Below are 23,277 nucleotides of genomic sequence, written 5' to 3'. Positions count from 1 at the left end.
AAATTGTATTATTTTTAATTATTCTAGTAACAACTTTCGAATTTCGAAGGTTTATACAGATGAATTGTATATTATAGATACATATAAGAATAACAGAACACGCTCATTCATCACAGCACATACGGATTTATAAATAATGCTTGAAATTTTGGTAAGATATTATAAAATATAAAGATGTTAACTAATAATTGGTAACTAAAATTTTCACCCCAAAGGGTTATAAAGTATACGTACGGATGAAAACAAGGATGTAGGCGGAGGATGTAAAAATATATATAAATGTATATACATATATTTTTATTATAAAAGGAATTGTAGGTGCGTTTTATTGTATTTTAGCAGTTTTGTAACATAAAAAAACTGATTAAAGTCAGTCCACCGTGCGCAATCAGATGGGTCGGCAATCCGATACGATCGGAGAGCGTTCAGGCGCAGGACCAACGGTTTTACGAGCTTTCTGAAGCGCGGGAATGTAAACACTGCGAAATTCCTAACTGTAGGCTGTTACTGAGACATTTTTGAAAGAAAAATCCAATAAAATTTTATGAACCTAACCCGTGATTTGAACCCCTGAATTAGTTGACCACTAAACGAGGCAGTTGTGTAGATAAAACATGTGTTTCTTAACAATAATACATAGACTCAAACAGCTCCACAGCTTGTCCTGTGATTGCATGGTCACATCAGTAGTTTATTTTAGAAAAAAGAAACAAAAAAGATATATATGGTTAAGTAGGAGTAGGTAGGTAACTAAAAATGAGTTTTGAAGTACTTGTGTGATGTTGATTAGGCAGGTTCTTAAAGATTATTTAGGAAAGTCAATCAAATATTTGTAGAAATGGGTAACGATTTTGAAAGGCACCTAGGATGCCGTCCCTACGAGACCAGCCGCCCTGGCACGTGTTCCATTAGCCATAGGGTAAATACGCACTGTATGTAATATGAATATATATATATTACACGAGAGCGATACGTAGTTACATTCTATATAAGGAAATAATTACACTGAATAAAAAGGAAGTAAGAGAAAACAACCTATATGTTACAATAGGGTAGGGTAGGTACTCAGACTTTTAAGTATGAAATAATAATATTATTATTTTTGTTTTTTAGTATTTAAGTATTCAATTAATATTAAACTAATTATGTAGATATATATTTTTAATAAATGTTGCAGAATTTCTTTGATTTCGACATTACCAGTTCTAACTAATGTACAAGTGCCGTTATGGAAGAAGGTGGTTTGTAAGGTAACATGGCAAAGCTTTTAAACCATCGGTCATGTGGCCCTGCGATGAAAAGTGGCCACTTAGCTCGTCAAACGTCAATTCATATGGAGGTTACGATATGCACGGAGACTAGGGGTATTTTGCAGAAGTGCTATTAGATGTTTTCGGTTAAGATTTGACGGGCCGGTTGGCGTGGTTGGTAGATACTCGCTTTTCGTGCCGCAGGTCGTGAGTTCGATTCACACCCAGGACAGACATTTGTGCGTATAAGCATGCATGTTTGTCCTGAGTCTGGGTCTGTAATTATCTATATAAGTATTTATTTACAAAAGAAAAATAGTATTTGTGGTATATCAGTTGTCTGGTTCTCATAGTACGAGCCCTGCTTAGTTTAGGATCAGATGGCCTTGTGTGAATAATGTCCCAGGGTATTACTATTTTAAGTATTAATATTACGTTTGTTTGTTATTACATTCAAGAAACGATACAGATAGTGGGATTGTCTTCTAGGCGTGATGCAAAGGCGACCCAATATAAGTCGCATTTAGGTGACCTAAAACTTATAACATATGAATTTCTTTATCAGATGTACAATAATGATACAGTAAACATAAGAGCTGGGCAGTAATCATGCAAATATTGTTTATTTAATAAGTTAATTAATTATTATTATACACATGAATGATGCTTAAAATTGGTTATTATAATTAAATATTGTCTCTAGGTTAATTATTTATTTACTTTTATGTGTATTTTTAAATGATATGCTAGCGTAGTTATTGAAATGTAATTATCTCCTTTTTTATTATGCAGACTACCATTGTTCTATGTTGTACGATTTGTACGAACAAGTTGTTCGATCGTTGTGTGTAATACGAAAATATACTTTCCCCGAAATTGCTGTTAATAGAGAAATGTATTTATTCGTTTATTTATGTCGTTATATGATTTTATATTTAGATTAATTGGTGGTAGGGCTTTGTGCAAGCCCGTCTGGGTAAGTACAACCTCAACTTCAAATCTCAACCACCCACTTTTGCAGAGACTTCAAAAATATTCTATCTTGCCTAGCCAGATTAAGCACATCTGTTCACACAGAACTCCTCTATGTTCCGACAAGACATAAGAAAATATGAAATATGAGTTAGAATTATTTCGTACTCTTGAGAAAACGGTTTCTTATATATATTTTTTTAGTATCATTAACAACATATGATGAATTATTATATGTTGTTATGTGTTTTATTAGTTTATGAAATTCAATGTTTCATTAATATCGGAGCTATATTTTCGAAAAGTCTACAGCGACTTCCAAGAGGTTTTCCGACAGCCTTGATGGATATCGCTGCTGGATTGCCCACAAAGAGTTTAGCTATTGTAAGAGGAAATACAACTGACATACGGTAATATAGCAAAATTATCGGAAATGAGTTCTACTGAATTTCTTCTCGGTTTTTATCAATTTACAGTCATATATATTTTCTTCTCGATTTAAGAGTGCTTGTAAGAGTCTACTTGAATAAAGTATATGTTGACTTTGATTTTACACTAGTCTAAAAATGTTTTATTGTTAAACTATACACAACAATTCCTTGAACTCGATTCTGATTATTTCAAATACTCCGTCAATTCATGTATCCTTCAATCCTCTCTATTAATATGATATTGATCAAATCACTAGCCGAGATGGCCCAGTGGTAAGAACGCGTGAATCTTAACCGATGATCATGGGTTCAAACCCGGGCAAGCACCACTGAATTTTCATGTGCTTAATTTGTGATTATAATTCATCTCGTGCTTTACGGTGAAGGAAAAACCTGCATGTGTCTAATTTCACTGAAATTCTGCCACATGTGTATTCCACCAACCCGCATTGGAGCAGCGTGGTGGAATAAGCTCCAAACCTTCTCCTCAAAAAGAGGAGAGGAGGCCTTTAGCCCAGCTGTGGGACATTCACAGGCTGTTACGGATCAAATCATTATTTGTATTTAATTAGAGAAAATGCAAAGTTGAAATTCCGTATGAACGTATTTATACATAAAAGTTACCTGTAAATATTTTTAGGTCCGAGGATATTTGCGAAATAATGTGTATTCTTAGTGATAATAATATACAAGTAATTAACTTGGATATAAAGACAGCGGAGAGCAAAGATGCAGTAAGTAGCTATTAAGTGCTGATCAATAATAATATCATGTTAACATCTATACTAATATCATTAATGCAAATGAAAGTAACTCTGTTTGTCTATCTATCTGTTACGCTTTTAGGGCTAAACCACTGAATCTATTTTGGTACGTTTATTTCTTCCTAGCACATAAAATCCCGTCTCACATGCGGCGGAAACTAGTTATTATACTTGTAGTTATTTTATACTATTATATTATACTTGTAGTTATAAAACCTAGGATTTCAGTTTGTTTCAATAGTATACATAAACGAAAAACAAACTGACCACCTTGTTGGTCGTGGCTTGGTAAGGCCGTACTTAAATTCGGAGCCATAAATATTTCTTAACAAGTTTTATATACAAATCGCTATAAATCTATTCTCATATTAATATTTATCGTTGTTTCGTGAACGATTTATTTTGATGTTAAATAATGTAAATATATTCAGTATTTCAGATACCTTAAAAAAGGTCTCGATACATCCAAGGAAAGGTCGAGTCTGATCCTTTGTGAACCAGAGGAATGCGAAGATATACTTTACGAGGTAATTCAATCAAAATATATTTTTCTAAATTCAACCACCAATCAAAATTTTATTAATTAAAAAAGTATTATGTATTATAGATTACAATCAATAATTATATCCATCGTTCCATACTGTATATATTCTACTGGCCACGTGGTGAAGTTAGTAGATTATTCCTCTCCAGTATCAAGGAGGCTATACGAGTAGCTGTGATCACAAACCCGAGACCAGGCGTGTAAGTATAATGATGTAAAATTAAAAATACCAGTTATCGCACTAGCATGTATGTATACGAATAGGAATTTTATTAAATGGTTATTAAGTTGAAGGTTTGTTTCTAGTATAGCGTCCCTTTCGCCGCATGCCGTGTTCACTTTGGATTTATAGCACTGTGTTGTCGGTGTTAGTGTCTTTTTATAGATAATACGCTTTGAATTGACTGCCTCGTTGGTCTAATGCCTTGATGTAAGGCCTCAGACCCGGAGGTCCTGGGTTCAATTCCCAGGTCGGGCCAATAAAAAGTTATTAAGTTTTTCTGTTTGAAAATTCTCAGTAGCGACCCGGAGTCTAAGCGTTGGAAGTGTATACACTCCCGTGCCTCAGAAAGCACGTAAAGCCGTTGGTCCTTCACCTGAACTCTTTCCGGTCGTGTCGGATTGCCTTCCCATCGGACTATAAGAGTTAGAGAATAGAGAGTGCACCTGAGTTAGAGCACACACTTGTCCACTATAATGTCTCTTGCGCAGTTGGCTAATAATCTCTCTTGAGATTGGCCATCGTGGCCGAAATCGGTCTGGAGAACATTATTATTTTATTATTACGCTTTGAATTTTCTTTTCTTTTAATTTAGATAAAGGTACCATTCTGTAATCAGGTCGGAGAGTAGCAGAAATTGAGAATTAACTGAGGATTTTGGTAACATTTAAATGTGACTTTGGTAAAACTCATATAGAGTTTCGCAACATTACTTAGGAACTAGAAGAAGACGCACATTAGATTTAGAGTTGTATCCAGGTGTTATAAGCTTTAATTCATTAAATTAAAAACTTGTACATTCAATTTCCGATAAACATTGAAACAATTGCCAAAAGTAACAAAGACCTGCATTCATAAATTTAATTGATAAATCAGCAGCCGTCCCTTTTTTTCATTAGCAATAATATCAAAAAGAAAAGAGACATAAAACCATTTAGTATACAACTGATAAATCAATACAGTTAACCACATCGTAAATCAGCTCGAACGCTATACTAAATTATAATGAATCTATCATTAAGCTGTAATAATATTAACGAATTGCGAAATAATTAAGGTAATAACCCCAATACGGCAACGCATTTATCTAATACGGTATAATATTGCTTGTCTTTGTTTACGATATATCTGTAAAAAGGGCGACGATGAGATAAAGTCGAGGAAAAAACATACTTTTACTCGGTGTATATAAAAATATCTTTGATATTGTGTTATACATTATTACATACGTATATTTATTTGTTAAATAAACTTCCCCAGTTAGTTGATAATGTTTTAAGTTCTGTTAAAACAACATTTTGGTTAAATAGCTTACTTTGGATTTGGATTCTTGGTGCGTTTTGCATTATATTGATATTATATTAACTTCTTTGCTAACCATGATTTACCAAACATTACCTATAATAGTTGGTATACATAATACGTTGTCTTTTAATTGAAAGGATAAAATTTGTATCTTCCTAATCACGTAATCGGGTCTTCGCCAAGTTCACCTCCCCTGGTTTTTTATGAAAGAACTTATTTATTAAAAAGAGCCTCTGTACTTCAAGTCAGTTCAAGCTTATGTCTGCAATGATTTCCAAGTCGTAAGTTCCGATTTTCAATTCGCCGCTTTGTTATATTTTAATTTTGGTATTTGAATTTGGTCCTCTATAACAATGTGGAAGTGGGCCTTTTGCTTTAGGGCGATGTCTTCACTACTGACATCCACGATGCTGTCAATAATACTTTGCTACTATTCTTCCCGATTGCCCCAATTATTTAGCCATTTTTATACGAAACCCACGGGAAGAGATGTGGGATTTGGGAGGAATTACAAGGAATTTACAGTCCCTTCAAAATTTACTGGTGGTAGGGCTTTGTGCAAGCTCGTCTGGGTAGGTACCACCCACTCATCAGATATTCTACCGCAAAACAGCAATACTTGATATTGTGTTCCGGTTTGAAGGGTGAGTGAGCCAGTGTAATTACAGGCACAAGGGACATAAAATCTTAGTTCCCAAGCTTGGTGGCGCATTGGCTATAAACGATGGTTGACGTTTCTTACAATGCCAATGTCTAAGGACGTTTGGTGACCACTTATCATCAGGTGGCCCATATGCTCGTCCACCTTCCTATTCTATAAAAAAAAAAAAAATTGGTATTTACAAAAATTGGAGTGATTATTTTTAACTTTCAAATGTGAAACAAAATACAATCTTTACATATATATAACACGTTAAGCTTTCTCATTTTTCTTCGTCTCTATCCGATATTAATTGGTATATAATACAGATTAAAATAAAATAAGAAGTAACGAAGTAAATGGATAAACGAATTTTTATTCAATAGAAAATTTTGCGTTTTATTGTTGTAAGAAAAACTTTCGATTGTTTTTAAAAATCCAAGTTAAAATAAATTCTAATCCATTTGAAAGAGTCTAAAACGACTAAAAATTTAAAACATATTGAAATGATAGCTTTTATTTCATTATTGAATTATTAAAATCCTCAACTGAAAAAAAAAACAATTGTAAGCGAAAATCTATATATTTTTCTAATATTAAAACATTTTAAATTCCCTCCAAGTATGCACCGGCTTGATTATCGTGCCATCTTGCCAGTATTTCAGAAATTACATTTTCTCCTAGTTCGGAGAGACCCAATACAAAGCTGCCAACTCTCACGTACATTGTAATTCGATTGAACGAAACGCCGATTGTGAATTGGCCAAAACATATTTTTTACTGTTTCGCTTTCAGTATTTTCTTTGGAAAATGTATTTGTTTTGTGGCCAATTTTAGTTCTTCAAATAATATACTTATCCGCTTATAAATTGATTACGTTTTATTAAAAAAATCCATTTTCTTTATACGAAAAGTAATTTGAAACTTAGAAGAGTATACTCTACTGGCCGAGCCGAGATAGCCCAGTGGTTAGAATGCGTGAATGATTTGGGGGTTCAAACCCAGGAATTAGTGTTTATAATTATTCATCTCATGCTCGGCGGTAATGAAAAACCTTTCCAGGAAACGTATGCCTAATTTAAATGAAATTCTACCATATGTGTTTCCAGCAAGCCGCATTGGGGCAGCGTGGTGGAATAAGTAATCCTAAAGTTAGAGGAGGCTTTAGCTAAGAAGTGGGACATTCGCAGGCTGCTACTTTACAAATTTAACGAGTTTTGAATAACTTTATTTATTAAATAAATAATTAATTAATTTAATTTTTTTTTTATATTAAAAACAATCACTAATAAGCAAAAACATTTCTATATTTATCTCTTTTATAACAGATTTCGACTATACTACAACCAGGCAACACCGGACAAGCTTAACCACTTGACCCTCGTCAACTGGTGGTCAGGTCGCCTCTACAAATCTCCCGCCTTACCACCCGCTGATAAGGTCTATCAGGACTTCAAGGGTAGGATCTTCAATGTTCCCGTATTGCATGTAAGTTGTTTTAATTTTTATACAATTTTAACCATTATAAAATCCATTATGAAATTGTTTTATTTTCATATATAATAATCAGAAGCACAGATAAAAAATACATTTTATTTAGGTTAGTAGAATAAATAGAAATATAACTTATGACCTACGGTGCTATAAGCTGTAAGTCACACCGTATCTCAATTGTTCAATGTTGAAAATTCACTTACGGTTTTACGCTGTTTTGATACGTACATCATTTAAATTTTATAGTTGTTATTGTCAATATCGCATTTAACTTTGTGACATTTATTGTTGTTCTGCATTGCTTCGAATTTGTTCTATAGTTCTACTGATTCTTTGTTACCTTTTGTCTAATCGAATATCAAAGAATAACTGTCAAAGTGTCCTTAATTGACAACTATTTCGATCCTGGTTAGACTAAATATTTACTTACCTGTCTGTTGGAAGTGTGTACACTCCCGTGCCTCGGAAAGCACGTAAAGCCGTTGGTCCTGCGCCTAAATTCTTTCCGGTCGTGTCGGATTGCCGTCCTATCGGATTATGAGAGTAAGGGAATAGAGAGTGCGCCTGTGTTTTCGCACACACTTGTGCACTATAATATCTCCTGCGTAGTTGGCTAATCTCTCTTGAGATTGGCCGCCGTGGCCGAGATCATTCTGGAGGACATTATTATTATTATTACTTACCTGAGGATTTTAATTAGTAATTGTCAAATTGATAGTCTTACCGTCTATGCAGAATTCCTAATGCAGAAGTCGCTATCGTGGTTTTAAATCAATCATAGCACCATCCAATTGACTTTTAAATAATACGAAGATCAATTTTGATTTTTATTATTCGTATGTGGTTACTAATGAATTAGTACCTCCTCTTCCATTCAAATACCACGATCATGACAGTTAGGGAAAGGCCTATTTTCTGGAGGAAAACACAAATTACAGACAAGAAAAATCAGTGGTGCTTACTCGGGCTTGAACTCGGTTAATTTTCACGTACTACCATCTCAGGTTTCTTATATAATTTTTTTTTATACATTTTCTATAAACCAATGTTACTTCTAATATATGTATGCAAGTACTGTGAACATCAGTTTTTGTATTGTAAAACCTGCGAACGTTTGATTTGTATATTTCAACGTATTGGTATCGTATAAAAACGTACCAAAATATTCATTGATGCACAAATAACTAATAACTAAATAACGCCGGTGTTTAGAAGACGCTGTCTTATTCTTTCGAATGTCAAATTATTGATGACAGAAAAATCGTTGTGTAAAACAAAACTATTAATTCGCCATACAATGTTTGTTAGTATTGCCGTTTAGTTACATTTAATTTATTACATGTTTTTTTTTTGTTCAGGCACCTCCTTGGCACTTTGTGATTTACAAGAACGACTCGACGGTCAACGTGACTGGTGGGCGAGATGACAAATTACTCTCATTATTATCGAAGAAATTAAATTTTAAGTAAGACAAGCAAATCAATATCGAACTATAATTTATTCAAGTAGGCTTTCACAAATATTTTTTAATCGTTTTGCAAGACTAAATGTTAAAACTATCGCACTTTATGTAAGTTTATCTAGGTATATACCAACCACTCAATCACATATTCTATCACCTAATAACAATATATCATAGTATCACTGTGTTCCCGTTTGAAATGTGAGTGACCCAGTTTAACTACAGGAATAAGGGACTTAACATCTTAGTTCCCAAGCTTGGTGTTACCGATTCCCATTGTAGATTATACCGATAACTGGAAATTTTGTACTTTTTTCCGACGACTAAATCACATATACCCACAATATAGATAAATTTTATTATTTAGCATGAAAATCAAATGTTAATTTTTAATAAAATATGTAAAATTTGTGTCGTCACTATAATGTTTTTATTGAATTATTTATTACTTATGAATCCACATAAAGAGTAAAACAACTAATAAATTTGGAAAGTCCATGTCCAATATTGTCATAAAGGCAGTCTTAAATGTTCTTTTTTTTTTTATAGAATAGGATGGTGGACGAGCATATGGGCCACCTGATGGTAAGTGGTCACCAAACGCCCTTAGACATTGGCATTGTAAGAAATGTCAACCATCGCTTATAGCCAATGCGCCACCAACCTTGGGAACTAAGATTTTATGTCCCTTGTGCCTGTAATTACACTGGCTCACTCACCCTTCAAACCGGAACACAACAATATCAAGTATTCCTGTTTTGCGGTAGAATATCTGATGAGTGGGTGGTACCTACCCAGACGAGCTTGCACAAAGCCCTACCACCAGTATATATATATAGCTGATATAGCCAAAGTAGTCAAATAATGTTATTTGCACCTACACCATAAAATAAACCTTAATATTTCTTTAAACTTCTAATCCAAATGGTGGTGGCATTCGATTGAGAATCATATTTGGTAAATTAAAAAAAATCTATCATGCATCATGGTAAACGTGAAACCACTGGTTCGAAAATAATGGGGAAATACATCAGCAATTACTAAAATTGTAATATGTATACAGATATATACAGATATTTTAAGCTATGTACAATCGTTTTTATAATATATGAATTAAAAAAAATGAAAAAAACATGCATTACAAATTTATAGAAAAAAACGCCGTCTAAAAGATTGTCTTGTAGTATTGTACCCAAGACGCGGGTACTATTGTCTCTCTGCACCGCTAGTCAGCCTTTGGGCTAAATAAGCGCTAGCTCTTGGGTCACTAGATGTATGGACCAGTTTCTTAGAGAGATCTTTTATAAAAAAAAATTGTATCAGACGACCATGGACCCAATTTTTCAACCCCGCTAATTCATATTAGTTGGATAAAAGTGAATATTTGCGGCGATTGACTATTTGAGCAGCAGTGGCTGCACTGGTTTTACGAGACGTGTTCTTGATATGAGATACTGCCAGCGAATCTACGCAAGTTGCATCCCACACAAGAACACGTCCCATCGACCATGGCACTAATGTTGCTCCATCGGTTCTTTTACCTTCATCTCTGCATAAACCATTCGGTTCCAAAGTAGTAGGAATCGATGCTGCGGCCAAAGCCCGACGATGTATATCATTAAGAGATCCATGGCAATATGCATGGCCAGCGCTTTTGCGGCAGCTTAGTCCATGGTGTCCGAAATGATCCACCCGGGTACAAAAGGGACATGTGTGAGGCTCGCACACCTTTAAACCTAAACGAAGGCATATGGCGTAGCGTATCGTTGCCCGACACATGTACTGTCCCCAGATTGTTACAAGGGAGAGCCTGAAGCCAGTGGTCTGACTCTCTTTTAGATACAGTTAGCAGTATATAAATATAATAAATATACATATACAAATCAAAATGTAAAAAGATTCGGATTGGAATCGAATACGAGTGCCTTGTCCAATTTTGAACCTTATTTCCAGTCAATTCACAGCTTATTTAAAATACACCAACTTTCCTATAAATTGTATTAAATGATGTTAGCTAAGGATTCGCATTATGTTAAAAATAATTGCAAATCTCTTTCATGTTAAAAAAAAAACAACAACAAGATATTTTAAATAAATCCTAAACCTCCGAAGGCTCGATCAAAATCCATTAGCCCACTCAAAGAAACAGACAAGTATTAAAAAAGATTTCTTTTATCTTATATTCGAAACATTGCTTGAATATTTTTTCGACAGAAAATTAGTTTCCTTTGAAGTAATTCATACTGTATATGTTATGCTAAAACTCATTAAGCATTTTCAAACAGGTACCGGTATTACGATCCACCAGAAAGAAGTCAAGGCTCAAGGATCGCTGCTAACGGAACATTTAAAGGCACCCTCGGTCTGATTAGGAAACGTGTAAGTTTTACAATAAATCAAATATTCAAATAAGGATATCAGTTAATATTATTATATATTTATCAAATTTGCTATAATTGTATAATTTGATTCTTACGTCGAACAGCGAAAAGCGCAATTATATCCATCATTATGATTTTGTAAATTGCTTTTAATCAGATTGAAAATTATCCTTATGTCGATAAAATTATAGAGAATTAGCTATATCGAGAAGCTGGCTATCAGCTTCTCGATATAGCTTATATTAGATATCAGCTTCAATTATCTCATAAATAATTATTTACGATGACTTTAAGATACTTGTATTTTATTGTAAAGTAATAAAAAAATTATAATTAAAATTTGTAATGATCGATACTAATAATGCGAAAGTAATGAAATAACTCTGTCTGTCTGATACGCCTTTACAGCTAAACCACTGAACCGATTTTGATATAAATTAAGCTTGTACCCTAGGGATGGATAGATGGCACTTATACCTATTACCTAAGATTCGGTCACGCGGTCGAAGTCGTGAGTGCAAACTAGTCTTCTATAATTTCAATAATTTTTAACCAGACAGCGGATTTTTTCGTCGGTGACGTAACAATGACCTGGGAAAGATTACAAGCGGTTGAATTTTCATTTTTAACTCTGGCCGACTCTGGAGCCTTTTTAACTCATGCACCAGATAAATTAAGTGAAACTTTGGCAATAATCAGGCCTTTTAGATGGGAGGTAATGTATAACTTATCTTTTTTTTTACAAAGCTGTAGCAGGATATATTAAAGAGACACAGAATTTACCAGTTACAAATATTAACAACATCGTACATAATAATATTGTTCAAGGTATGGTTACTAGTTGGCGCCACTCTGCTCGTGACGGGACCAGCCCTGTGGGTTGTGATCGCAGCTCCTACATTATGGCAAAGACGCAAGCGAAACCAACCGGGCCTTTTGAATAATTGCTGCTGGTTCACCACTTCATTATTCTTAAGACAATGTCCGTACTACACGTGGCTTATGAAGTAAAGACAAACATTTCTAGCGAATTACAAAGGAGCGACACAATAACCTTACGAATAAACTGTTTAATAATTCATTTGCAAAGTAAATGTACTAGAAGCTAGTATTCACTTGCAGACACACATTCATATTCGAATATTAAATAAGTATTTATGATTGTAGTAAGTATAAATTACTAACGAAAGCTACTGATGTATAAAAATATTAATACGAATTGTTCCTTTTTTGAATCAATAATACGAAAATAATATTTAAAAAATTGCAAATGAATAAAACAACATAATTTTGGCCTCTTGTGATAATGAGGATGATGTCTTTTTGACCAATTTTGGCTACGACAGCTTTTCTGTAGGAATACTAGCTAACTATATATATATAGTGCAAAAGTGCGTAGGCAAATAAAGCTATACTATTTATTCCCTCATTCTCATAATCTGATATGACGAATTCGGCTCGACTAGACGTGCTTTTAATTTGTGATTATAATTAATCTCGTGCTTGACGGTGAAGGAAAACATCGTGAGGAAACCTGCATATGTCTAATTTCATTGAAATTATGTCACATGTGTATTCTACCAACCCGCATTAGAGCAGCGTGGTGGAATAAGCTCTAAACCTTCTCCTCAAAAAGGGAGAGGAGTCCTTAGCCCAGCAGTGGGACATTAACAGGCTGTTACTGTACTGTTACTGTAGACGTGCTTTCTGAGGCAATGGATTTTTTTAACGATCCTCAGTCTTAAGCTTTGCTACAATTATGTCCAATAGACACAGATGAAATTCATGGTGTATGCATTGATGCCAAAAATATGGTGTATAGAGAAATTCTCAAAAGTGTAAATTTTCAGAAAGGATACAAGAAATACCTATCAAAATATATTGTAAGCCAGTTTTGCTAGCACTGTATCATAAAATGAAGTCAATTTTATTTGCAGCTTCCTCCAAAGAGCCATCCAGAACACATAAGGCACGTCTAGTTTCTATTTTCATCTCGCTCGGAGCAACCTACGTCATTGGCGACATGTATTCTGCAAACTTAACCAGTCTCTTAGCAAGACCTGCGAGAGAACAACCTATTGGCACGTTGCAAGCCTTAGAAGAGGCCATGAGGTATAAAGGATACGAATTGGTCGTGGAGGGACATAGCTCTTCAATGGCCATTCTGCAGGTATAATTTTGAAAGGTATTAAAGGGTCCAATAATGATAGATTTTTTTATAGAATAGATAGACGGACGCGCATATAGGCCACCTGATGGTAAGTGGTTACCGACGCCCATAGATATTGGCATTGTAAGAAATGTTAACCATCGCTTACATCGCCAATGCGCCACCAACATCGGGAACTAAGTTGTTATGTCCCTGTAGCCTGTAATTACACTGGCTCACTCACCCTTCAAACTGGTACACAACAATACCAAGCACTGTTTTGCGGTAGAATATCTGATGAGTGGGTGGTACCTACAAACTACAGCCAGATCGGAGTTTACGTTTCTCTGGTTAATCCTTTCCTTAGTTAGTCTATACATACTTTGATTTAAAATATTAATAATTTTTGTACGTGGTATGGTACGTAATGATTTAGTAATTAATAACATTCCGATAAGATGAAAAAGACCATTTAATTAGATGGAATAAATGTCTTTATTATATTTAATTCGTTTTCGAATTTTATAGTATCAATTTATGTGAAAGAACTTATGTAACCGTTAATGTGTTTTGGCTAGAACGGGACAGGAGTGTATGGTCGCCTCGCTCGTCTCATGAGACGTCAACGCATACAACGCGTACGAAGTGTCGAAGTAGGTGTCCGCTTGGTGTTGACAAAACGTCGAGTAGTGATACTGGGCGGGAGAGAAACATTGTTCTACGATACAGAGAGATTTGGTACGTCAAAAATCTAAATACTTACAAGAATTTGACAAATCATTATTAGTGAAATGTAGTTCATAATATATATATATTTAAAAGTTTCTTATAATATTAATGAAAGTGCGTATAACAGCATATTTCTTACAATGTTTTATAGTAACGCTCTTTTCTTAATAGGCCTAATTAAGGTTGTTAAACTTTTTTGCTTCATAAACATTAAGCTGTGTATCCACGGAAGGGAAAGTGGCAACTTTTGTGTTATCAATAGGCGTTAGTGACAAAAGTTTATGTAATTACCTATTCATGAAGTTTTGTAATTATTCGTGACTTTCTGAAACATTGAAAACATTTGCAAATATAGAAATAGCCAAGTATTTCGGTAGTAATGCATTATTATAGTGAAAATTATTGTAGCAAAAGTTCCAATACGAAATAACTTTTTTTTAATTTCAGGTTCACATAATTTTCATTTGAGTGAAAAATTATATACACGATATTCAGCAGTTGCTTTGCAAATCGGTTGCCCTTATTTAGAATCTTTTAACAACGTGTAAGTATGAATTTTGAGAAAACAGATTAAAAAAATATTTGTCGTATTTTAAATTTATTATTGAAAGCAGATGACGAAATGGTACAGTTAAAACGAAGTACTTTAGCACATATAAAACAAAACTATTAGGAATATCAACTACGTTTCACACCATAATTTCACTGTCTACGTTACAGTAACAGTAACAGCCTGTTAATGTCCCACTGCTGGGCTAAGGCCTCCTCTCCCTTTTGAGGAGAAGGTTTGGAGCTTATTCTACCACGCTGCTCCATTGCGGGTTGGTAGAATACACATGTGACAGAATTTCCATGAAATTAGACACATGCAGGTTTCCTCACGATGTTTTCCTTCACCGTCAAGCACGAGATGAATTATAAACACTAATTAAGCACATGAAAATTCAGTGGTGCTTGCCCGGGTTTGAACCCACGATCATCGGTTAAGATTCACGCGTTCTAACCACTAGGCCATCTCGACTTGTTTACGTCTACGTAAGGATCTAAGGTAATAATATAAAGTCACTTGGGCTACTTCGTATTGCTTTTTGACGGTAGAATAACTTGTGAGCCGCGAGTGGATTTTAATAAACAAAGACTTGTATTTTATAATGTAATCTGTACTAGTAACGTATAATGTAAAGCGTTTCTTAAAGTTGGTTGTGTTAAATTAATTTCACTTGACATAGTATTATGCCGCAGAATACGTTTACGAAACATCTACACTTAACCACTTCAAAAACGCAAAGGCGCTTTGCTTCGGTTGTTTGTTCGTAGTCAATCTCGCGACTATTCTATTTACATGTACAATTAATTGAGTAATTCCGTTTTTACTGAATTTAAGAACATATGATAAACCTAATAATTTATTTACTCACTTATCGCTCTAAATAAACATTAAACAAACAAACGAATAACCGATAAAAGGATCGGAGAAGGCCCAGTTTCAAACAACTCCTGGATTTCTATGTGCTTATTTATTTATTTTTTTCTACTGCTCAAGCGATTAAGGAAAACATTGTGACGATACTTGCGTGTCTAATTTCTTTGTAATTTTGCCACATGTATTTCCTTAATCCTTATTGGAGAAAAATGGTGGAATAAGCTCCAAGCCTTCTCCTGAAAAGGAGAGGAGGCTTTAGCCCAGCAGTGGGGTAGTTACTTTTTACTCTACTTTATACGAACAATTGAATAATTATGTATTACTCATTCGATATGATATGTACTTAACGAAAGACAAATACTATGTATAATATGCATAATATGTTACGTCTACTAATGTTTGAGTTTCATAAATTATTAATATTATAAATGTATAAATCATCATTTTAATTGAAAAAAATCGCTTATATTAAGATGAAGGCATGTTCATATAGGATAATGACTCTATTCGAAGCTGGTATATTAGCTAAGATGACAACAGATGAATATAAAAATCTCCCGGAACATTCTAGAAGATCGGAACCGGTTACCGAGAGTGATAGAAAAGAGAGCAGTGACGCAATGGAAAATGTTCAAACTCCGCAGGTAAATGTTTTAATTGATAATATTAATATCAACAGTTATAACTTGCTTAGCATGCATCTCTCTTAATCTAATACTATACTATCTTTTACTTCGGCTTTGCGTTTGAATAGTAATTATGTATAAAAGTCTATAACAAAAAAAAATTACAATTTGTCTAATATTATTAAGATTAAAATTATGAATAATATAATAAAAATATTCGTTTGTTTTAAAAACAAAACCTACGTCAAATAATATTCGAGTCCATAAAAATTCTTTTGGAGTGGTAATTTCTTCAATTTTAAATGAGACCAAACGGAAAGAATATTCCAAGTCGGTTCACAAATGACGGAATTCTGAGCCAGTAAACAGAATAAAAAATACGTGCAACCGATTTTAGAACCTGCTCGTTCTTTTGAAGTCGGTTAAAAATCAGTTTGAGTGTTACTGTTTGGTTCATATTTTCAATTTTCAATTTGAGTCCTATTTATAGTGACTTATTTTATTATAATTAAATGTACGAAATGTACGAGTACATCTGAAAAAGTTTTTTATGTTTTTTAGTATTTCGAATACTTTTACTTCAGTTGGTTCTTCAGTTACCCGGTCGATATAAAAAAAGATCGGCATCCGATAGGATTGAAAAGTAAAGGGTTTTTTATGCTGACCACACTATTTAATTAAAATCTGTAATTGCCAATTAAAATATACCACTTTCCACTAGCTGTAGGCATTTAGGTTTCCTTGTCATCTTAAATTCTCATCCTTTTCGTTAATTTGAAGAACAAGGTCCCGGTCCAAACCTTCGTCTATACACAATGTTATACGTCACGTCAATTACAAATTTCAAAATAGTATCAAAAGTTGTGTGACAGGATTAGAATCAGCATCCCTCGGGTGTAGCCCAAACTTATTTACCAATAACGCAACTGGCATTTTCTGATGTCAACTAGCGGTATAAATTTATTGATCTTAAGCAATCATTAATGATACATGTTTTTTTCCTATATATTTAAAGTTCTCTTAAACAATATTTTTCAATAAAAATATTATTTACTCTTAATATAGTATAATAGTAATAAGTATGCTCGTTATCACTATGATGATGAGAACTGAGAAGTCTTCCGTTACCTTATATATATATATCATGTTTAATTTGATATCTGAAAGAAGACAGCCTGTGACAAGGCATTGCTTAACTAATCACTCGTTAAGCAACGATTATAAGTAAAGCTAAGTATTTATTGCACTATTACAAGGGTACTATCCAGTTAAGTCTAAGCTAATACTCAGTTTAATAAGTGAGAAATGTCAAATTTTCTAACCTTACTGAATTAGAATTCTCACAATGTCCGCCCTCATAAAATTCCTCGTCATCTGAATGTTCACTATTAATTGTAGTTGTAGTATTTTGTACATCTTAATTTAAACATATTACATGTAATTCATTTAATTTGTACAAAACATTGTATATGAAGAAAATCTAATGTAAGAAAAAATCAGTAAAAAAATTTTTATTTCTTATTTTGGTTAAAATATTTCTTATCGTTTTGACTTATACAGTTAAAAGCTAAAAAAGGTTAAAATTATGATTTCTCGTTGGTCTAGTAGGTCTTTGTTTCGTATTCCGAATCGGGCCTATGAAAAATAATTAGGTATTTCTGTATAGAAATTCTTAGTGGTTTAAAATATGAGTTTAAAATTTGATTTTCAACATTTGTAAGCCATTTTAATATTTTGTATAAATATGAATGAAATTAACGTTTAAATATAAATTATTAAAGTGGGCTCTTAATAACACATTTGAAGCACTTAACAAGTATTTTGAGTTAATTAAACGTGAAAATACAAAAATGTGTTTAAGCATATATGTTCGGCATGTGTTGGAATGGTTCATTGCTTTTTTGTACACAATAAATGTTATTCGATAAAACTTCGCAATGTACGTTGATTGTGCTGTACCAGAGACTTCTTTTTCTTTACTGCCTCGTTGGGCTTATGAAGACACATAAACCGAGGTCTTGCGTTCAAATCCCAAATCGAATCAGAAAAAGTTATTGGTCTTTCAAGACATCTTTAGTAGCTCGATGTTTGGAAGAAGCAAGTAAAAATTTTGCAATTTTCAGAAAATTGCAAATCATATACTAATATATAAGTTAAGTATATAATATTTGATTATCATTTAAACATGCTCATATTAATTACTGTTTTAGTGTATAAAACTAGACTTGCTGCTGATACGTCTAGATCTATTATTAAATGTTTGGAATAGATCGCTGTCCTAATGATAAGACCTTTGTACATCTTATCTTATTTATGTGCATATAATTGTCTTATATATTGTATACAATAAAGAGTATATAAACTATAACAATTCCAAATTATATTGTATTCAAGTAATATTTTAGTTACATAAATTGAGTGTACATACAGCCATCACTGGTTAAAAATGTATTAGAAAAAACCGGCGAGAAACTTTAGTACCTAGTATATAATATTCTCAGATGAAAATACATAGTTTTTTATTTATATTATAAGGCTTATTAATTAAAGTAAAAAAATAAAATAATTTATAATTTAAATTCAATAATTGGGAAAGTTTTCAACTGTATGCGGACTGTTTTTTTATAGAAACGGAAACCTTGCAGGACGTATTGATTTTGCGGAGTTTGCAACTCTGTGTTATGACTTTATAACTGATTAAATGTTATTCACGTGATTATATAATTGTGAATAAATATATTCACAATTCATTTCAAATTAGGTAGTATATGTACATAAGAAGTATTAAATTAAATAAGTGCGATACTGATAGACAGACAAATTAAATTAGTATAACTATCAAATGTTGTCAACGTGTGTATAGTCCAAGTGTATTTATAGTATTAATAAGCGTACGAACAAATGGGCCACCCGAAGGTTTTGTAAGAAATGTAAACGATCGCCTACATCGCCAATGCGCTACCAACCTTGGGTTCCAAGGTGTTATGTTCCTTGTATCTGTAATTGTACCTGCTCATTCTCCCATAAAACTGGAACACGGCAATACCAAGTACTGCTGTTTTGCGTTAGAATATCTGATGAGTGAGTGGTACATACCCAGCGAGTTTGCGAAAGCCCTACCACTATGTGTGTTGTTTAAAAGCTACGTATGTGTAAAAGTGTCACGTATAATACGTTGCGTAAATAACATTAAACACATTGGTGTTTAATGTTATTTACGCAACGTAATATTTTATATATTAAGATAAGGAATGTTTTAAAAAACCTTTGTGTATTTTATTTTATTGTGTCATTTTCAAGCACAGCTTAAATCTTAATGGTTTTTAATTGGTATTATTATTTAACTTATTACCTTAAAAAGTGAGTAAGTGTTTACTAGGAACAGATATAATGAAAATTCCTAATTAACTAGAAGGAGTACACTCTTCGAAGCAGTAGTCTATAATAAAAAAAAAAAGATGATATGTTACAGTGTTTTACATATGTAAGTAGTTGTATCACGTTAAGGGTAAAATTAGAGTTAGGTAATTTAATTTTTCTGTTAGACAAATAAAATTAGACAATAAATTAGTAAAGCACTGTTATATACATACATTATTGCTTTTTATAATTTCAATGTACATATGCCTTAAGGTTGCCTTGAAGAGATCCTCTTAGCAATAAGACTGCCTGCCTGTTGTTCGTCTTTCTCGTCTCTTTTTATTTGTAAAACTATTTGTATTGTATGGTATTGGTATATGCATGAATGTTATCACGAACTACCACAAAGAAATGTATAAAACCAATCTTACGTATAAACTTCTTATTCCAGGCGCAAGCAGAGTCCACAATTGGTCTTGAACCAGTTTCGCTTAGAATGCTTCGTGGAGCCTTTTGCCTTCTCAGCATTGGTTACTTTTTAGCAGGTTCAGATTTGTAAAGTAAAAGTGTTTTATTATATAAGTTCACTCACACATATACGGTCACACTCAATATAAACAAACATATAGACATACAATGTGTATCACGAGCCTTCACCATATGTCCCAGTTAGTGGCTCACCACTAACAGGGACATATGGCGAACGCTCGTGAGGCGAATAACATCTGCGCCGAACAATTAATAATATTTCATGGCGACCACGACCGCTCTGACGACAAGAGTGTCACGACTAAGAAGAAGAAGAAGACACATGCAATCACGAAAATGCAATAACTCACGGACACGCATAAGCGCTTACGCATCCACGTATTGGTTTTAGGTGTATTTTTTTTCTTCCTTTTTATAAAATAGGAAGCCAGACAGCAAATGGGCCAACTGATGATAAGTGATCAATATCTCTTACATTGCCAATGCGCCATCGAAATAAGCTGTTATGTCCCTTGTGCCTGTCGTTTCACTGACTCACTCACAATTTAAACCGGAACACAATATTATTATTATTGCTGTTTGGCCTTAGAATGTGTGATGAATGGGTAGTACTCAGATGAGCTTGCACAAAGCCCTACCATCAGTAAGTTTCATTGTATGCTACACTTTTTTTTTCACACTTTTTTTTTGCGCTTTTCAAGCACACTTAATAAAATTAATATTTAAAATCATTTCAACTTTGAAATAACTGTACTAGTTTTCATCACAACCATATTGATAAAATATTTGTGTTATTTATTTTAACAATGGAAATAAATTATTCATGTTTTACATAACATAATTTACATTCCACTGTAGGTTAACGAAAATTGATTTGGAGATTTCATCGAATATATTTGACTATAGACATTTTTTTTTAATACGAGCTATTTATAAAAGAGAAAAATCTCATACAAAACATAATCACCCGTAATATGCCTTTGAATATCCCACTGCTGGGGTAATTCTCCCTTTGAGAAGGTTTCGCTTATTGTGGCACAATTGGTAGAATTTAAAAAGTTGTGCCAATGTGGTTAAGGACCGGTTTCCTGACGATGCTTTCTTTCACCGCTGAGCACGAAATGAATTATAAACATAAATTAAGCACATAAAAATTTAGTGGCGCTTTTACGGTTGAACCCGTGATCATCGATTAAAATACACGCGTTCTTACTACTGGGCAATTTCATCTAGGATATTATATAGTGCCAATAGCGGCGGTATACAATATATAATCAATAATTACTGTACTTATATAGTTGCTTATATATTTGCGGACACAATTCGTATTCTTATTCTATTATATATATACTGATTATGACATAAAACTCTCAGTAACAGTACAGTAACAATAACAGCCTGTGTATGACGCACTGGCTGGGCTAAGGCCTCCTCTCCCTTTTTTGAGGAGAAGTTTGGTGCTTATTCGACCACGTTGCTGCTATGCTTGTTGGTGGAATACTGATGTGGCAGAATTTCAGGGAAATTCGACTCATGCAGGTTTCCTCATGATGCTTTCCTTCACCGTCAAGCACGAGATGAATTATAATACAATTTAACATATGAGAATTCAATGGTGCTTGCCCGGGTTTGAACACACGATCATCGGTTAAGATTCACGCGTTCTTACTACTGGGCCATCTTGGCTTTTTAAACAACTTTTTTTTTTAAACACTTAGCATCTTAATCTTATGCAAGCTATACTCGCGCTTAAAGCGCTTCACGAATGTTCGCATTCTGTTCTCTATTTCGAGTGGGTATTTGTGTCCGTTTGACTAAAGTTAACGCAAACGTGTGTACAGTCGCACAATAAAAGAACAAGTGAAGTGTTTTTTTATATTGATTTTATTGAAGTAAGTTAAATCTCATGTTTTATAGGAAAAGCGAATACAATTTAGCGAATGTCTTTGTTGAATGCGAGCATTAAAGTTGTTAAAGTTTGCGATTTGCGATTGTAAAACAATATGTTTTTAGAAAAATCTTGACATGAATTCACTCCGCGTTTAATGGAAAAGTCTGGAGTCCGCTTTAGATTATTAGAATATAATTAAACCGTAGCATTCCATGGTATCCATAGTTACCGTGATTATAATAAACTTTTAAGAAATATAATTTTATCATTAATGGCTTCGCGTCAATATATATGCGATTTTTTTTAAACATTTATAGATTATTCTGCTGTAAAAGTATATTACAATACATAAATAGCTTTTATTCTTTAATTATCCATAAATAAAAATATTAATAATTTATAATTTGCTTTAATTGTTTTATTTAATAAAACTCTGCATGGATTCTGTAGTAAGTAAGTAGTTGAAAAACGTTTGTCCAGACGTAATATTGAAATATTTCAAAATGGAACTAAGACTTTTCAATTTATGTCAATTACAGCTGCCGTTCTTGTAACAGAAATACAAGTACATCGTAAGAAAGCGAATATAAAAACAAAGGAGCGATTTCAGACATCGACCAAACGGAAGTCAGTCAGGGTTCGTGTTAAACGACATTTCGAAAGGATATATAGATACATATACGTGTTTGTTGATAAGGCTTTAAGGCACGATGCTAGAGAATAAGCGTAGATGAATTCAAACTTTTGTTATAGTTTTTAGGTAAGCAAATAGCACAACGCTTATAATAACATATAACCTAAAATTACAAAGTTCAATAGTAAAATAATAAAGGAATTGAAATGAATTTGAAAATATGTCTATTATGATAGTTATTTATACAAAAAATAAATAAAGAAATAGTCTTCTTTTTTATAATATTTTAATTTTAAACGATAGATTTAGCTATGGTACAGCTATGCTAAAACAAAAATGTATTTCTCTATTGTTCCATTTTTTTTTTGTTACAAGCGTTAAGAGGATATTTGAATTGTACACGAAAAAATAGGTATATTTATGCATCTAATAAATGCATAGTAACAATGTGCTAGTTTAAGCTTTTGCGATAGATTGGTTAATGTAATTACATAAGTACATTTTCAAAATCAG

General features: G+C 33.2%; 1 protein-coding gene across 1 annotated transcript; it reads left to right on the top strand.

Annotated features, from left to right (window-relative positions):
- The first annotated feature begins 838 nt into the window (after positions 1–838).
- LOC126768350 (ionotropic receptor 40a) lies at positions 839–22,854 on the top strand. Its single transcript, XM_050486375.1, has 16 exons — positions 839–842; positions 2,479–2,632; positions 3,294–3,387; positions 3,849–3,944; positions 4,025–4,161; positions 7,455–7,614; positions 8,979–9,085; positions 11,368–11,461; positions 12,020–12,178; positions 12,292–12,445; positions 13,401–13,633; positions 14,191–14,350; positions 14,789–14,885; positions 16,258–16,408; positions 20,202–20,295; positions 22,670–22,854. The coding sequence occupies exons 1-16, from the start codon at positions 839–841 to the stop codon at positions 22,852–22,854; spliced, it is 2,079 nt and encodes a 692-aa protein (XP_050342332.1).
- Positions 22,855–23,277: the final 423 nt, after the last annotated feature.

The sequence above is a fragment of the Nymphalis io genome, chromosome 5, assembly GCF_905147045.1.
Source record: "Nymphalis io chromosome 5, ilAglIoxx1.1, whole genome shotgun sequence".
In the NCBI taxonomy this organism is placed as follows: Eukaryota; Metazoa; Arthropoda; class Insecta; order Lepidoptera; family Nymphalidae; genus Nymphalis; species Nymphalis io.
The sequence above is the reverse complement of the archived record's forward strand: the minus strand, read 5'-3'. Positions and strand labels throughout refer to the sequence as shown.

Excerpts from the sequence above, each read along its gene's own strand:
- LOC126768350 (XM_050486375.1), top strand. Across the intron at positions 3,945-4,024 it reads GCGAAGATATACTTTACGAG|ATTACAATCAATAATTATAT; the intron begins GTAATTCAATCA and ends TATGTATTATAG. Across the intron at positions 12,179-12,291 it reads TCAGGCCTTTTAGATGGGAG|GTATGGTTACTAGTTGGCGC; the intron begins GTAATGTATAAC and ends ATATTGTTCAAG.